Genomic DNA, 3,011 nt, shown 5'->3' with positions numbered 1-3,011 from the left:
TGGTCGCGACCCTCCAAGGGGTCGCGTAACGAACTTCATGGGTCGCAGAAAGTATACCAATTTGCACAGGGTAGGCTACTGCATACTAACACTTCTGTGCGAGATGCTGTGACAGTTATTAACTTTATTAAGAGTCACGCACTCAATAGGCTGCCCGTATTTTTTAAAATTTACTTTATGAGGTGAAATGGAATCGGAGTTAAAAACTCTTTTACTGCATCGTGAAGTGCGGCCTTCAAAGTCAAAGCTTTAAAGGGGCGCTGCAACGAAAATATATAGCTTTTGTATTCATAGAGCTTTATGAGAAAAAGCGATTTGTAACAATAAAATTTTTTTGGGGTTTGTCATTAGCCCAAAAATCTAATAAAAGGGATATTGATTTAAAGGATTCTGATTGGTCAAAATCTTTGATGACGTACTTGGTTGTTCAGGCAGAATTCAGAACCACTAGTTTGTATACAAATAAACTATAAACAAGTGGGCTACTTAATACAAAGAACAATTTTATAGGCTACTTGAGTTTTACTCGTTGAGATGTTTTTTTGTATGGCTCCCGGTTGTAGTAACGGAAGAAACATGAAAGGGGTACACTTTCATCGTTCACCTCTGAATAATCAAGACAAGCTTAAGAAATGGATCTCTGCTATGAAACTCAAAAACCCACCAGTCAACAAGCACTGCCATGTGTGCAGCGACCATTTTCTGGCCAGCGATTACCAGCGTGATCTACGGGCAGAGCTACAGGGCACCACATCTAAAGTTAGGAAAGGTTAAGACAGGGGTCACCAAACTTTTTTCTCTGATGGCCGGATTGCTGCGAGATTAATAGCTGCGGGCCGGATGCAAATTTTTAAGAGATATACAACTATTTAGAATCTCCATTGACTTGAATTGAGCACAATTAATAACAAAGTCAGCCGTGGAATAGCAAAGTTGTGATGAAAATCGAAAGGTTGCTGGAAATTTCTTTTAACAGTTTGAATATAAATACTGTCCCAAGCAAAACACTGGAGAGGTGGAAACTGTATTTACAAAATAATTTTTATTAATAATACAATAACCAGCAAGATAGCTTTCATTTTCATTAAAAATCATCAGGCAAGTGGTCATCAATGGCTTCTTTGTATCCTTCGTACTGGCCATCTTCTTCAGGAAATCTGTCGCGGATTGCAAGGACTGCACAGGCAGGAATTACTTTACGTCTCTTTCGACCCAATTTTCCATATATCCAGAAGTTGAAGCTGCGATAAGCAACATATCTGTACAGCCTGTAAAAGAAAATGTGATTTACCGAGAAGTGTAAAATCATCATTTTTTTCCATTGCAACATTATCAGTAAATCGCAATGTAGAAAAGCCCTAGGCTAGAACTTTAGAACATAGGGTAAGAATGGAAACCTTAGGATTTGAGACCCAGGCAAGGGTGCACGTACAGTGGTAGGCTAACTTTGATCTCTTTTTACATTACCATAGGCTATGTGTAACACACATATTTAAGAACAAAGTTCACCATTTGGGTTCTAAAACTGCTAAGTTTGGATAATATTTTACAACTATCTAAACTGACCTGTTTGAGATTGGATCTCGGAGATCCTCGCCGACCACATCCTTTAGTGCAGCCATAATTGCTTGTAAGACTTCTGTATCCAGGCACATCTTTTCAAAGCTGCCGACCTGGTTTATGCATTGGCGGGCTATGTCCGTTTTGGCTACCACGGCGTCAATCTCCTGGCAACATTCATTTTCCATCATTGTTGGCATGATGGCACAATTTCCACACCTACACCATTTCAAATTCTCCATCCGACTGCTGTCGGAGCTGGCACTGTCGGAGCTCGAATCCGAATCACAGTCATCTCTGTCAAGGCGCTGTCTTTTTGGTTCAAACAAAAATCCTTTTCTGATTTCAGACATCTTTAAAGATTACGACTTGTGCAACGCTTCCAGTGTTAATGTATGAAGCTACCAACTGAGTGAACAACCAACTACGTCATAAGGCACATAGCGCCATCCGGTGGCTGATTTTCTTTTCGTTATATTTGCCAAACAAAAACGTTTATCAAAAAAAAATTTCGAAAAAGATAATACTCAAACACCAAAGAATCAACAAAAAAATTTTCATTTTTCATTTCAGGTCCCCTTTAAAATGGCTAGCCAATTAAAGTTGAAAACTGAAGTCGTGATTTTTCCAACAGAATAAAATTCAGTCTTGGTCCATCATTTTCGCAATAACATCTAGCTTTTGAAATTATGTCAAATGTCAGATTTGCTTGAAAAACAAAACGAATTTAATTTGTCCCTCCTATAGGAGAAAACATCAATATTTTGCATTGAAATTGAAAATTTCAAAATGATTTATTTGAAATGTTCTCACTTCGCCCACCGTTCCAAACTAAACAACATTGAAGCCGCCTTGAGACCTGCATTAACAAACACTGAGCCACGGCTGGACTTGCTTTGTTCACACTGAATAAATGTGTTTGCTTTTTTGTTTTGTTTTTCATTAGGCTGCCTATAAGCTTCGTTGCTATGGTCAGATATAAATAAAAACAAACTGAACCGAGAACGGTAAATTGTTTTTGTTTTTCGTTAGTTTAAGGTTTTCAATAAATATCACAAATGTATATTTTGCACCGTTCGTTGTTTTTATCGTAAAGGGGCCGCGAAACATGTTAGGAGATTAAAAGGGATCCCGAGCAAAAAAGTTTGGGAAGCTCTGCTCTAACCAACATTCCAAACAGCATGTTAACCATGTCAAGGTAGTTTGCGGACGATACATGTTTGTCGTCTTGTTGTTGAAGCTAGTTGGTCACAACGGTAAACCATAATCTCTTCGTGGGAAAATTGTAACATAAGATTCTCGGATCCGTTCGTCTGCATGCAATTACCGAAAAGAAACACTCTTCTGAAACGTCTATTCAAGAATTGTATTTCTGTAAAAAATAGCCCACTGGCCGTCGAAATTGGGATGCAACGCGATACACCACTAAACTTGTCACTACAAAACAAATT

General features: G+C 38.4%; 1 protein-coding gene across 1 annotated transcript; it reads right to left on the bottom strand.

Annotated features, from left to right (window-relative positions):
* Window positions 1–1,084: 1,084 nt before the first annotated feature.
* Window positions 1,085–1,913, bottom strand: LOC145785205 (uncharacterized). The gene is made up of 2 exons (XM_082596894.1): window positions 1,567–1,913; window positions 1,085–1,268 (listed from the first exon to the last, which is right to left on the bottom strand). Exons 1-2 carry the CDS (start codon window positions 1,911–1,913, stop codon window positions 1,085–1,087), a joined length of 531 nt encoding a protein of 176 aa, XP_082453020.1.
* Between the last annotated feature and the right edge of the window lie 1,098 nt (window positions 1,914–3,011).

Source organism: Aplidium turbinatum, chromosome 16 (assembly GCF_918807975.1).
Source record: "Aplidium turbinatum chromosome 16, kaAplTurb1.1, whole genome shotgun sequence".
Classification (NCBI taxonomy): domain Eukaryota; kingdom Metazoa; phylum Chordata; class Ascidiacea; order Aplousobranchia; family Polyclinidae; genus Aplidium; species Aplidium turbinatum.
Note: the sequence above shows the minus strand (reverse complement) of the source record. Positions and strands in the feature narration are given on the sequence as shown.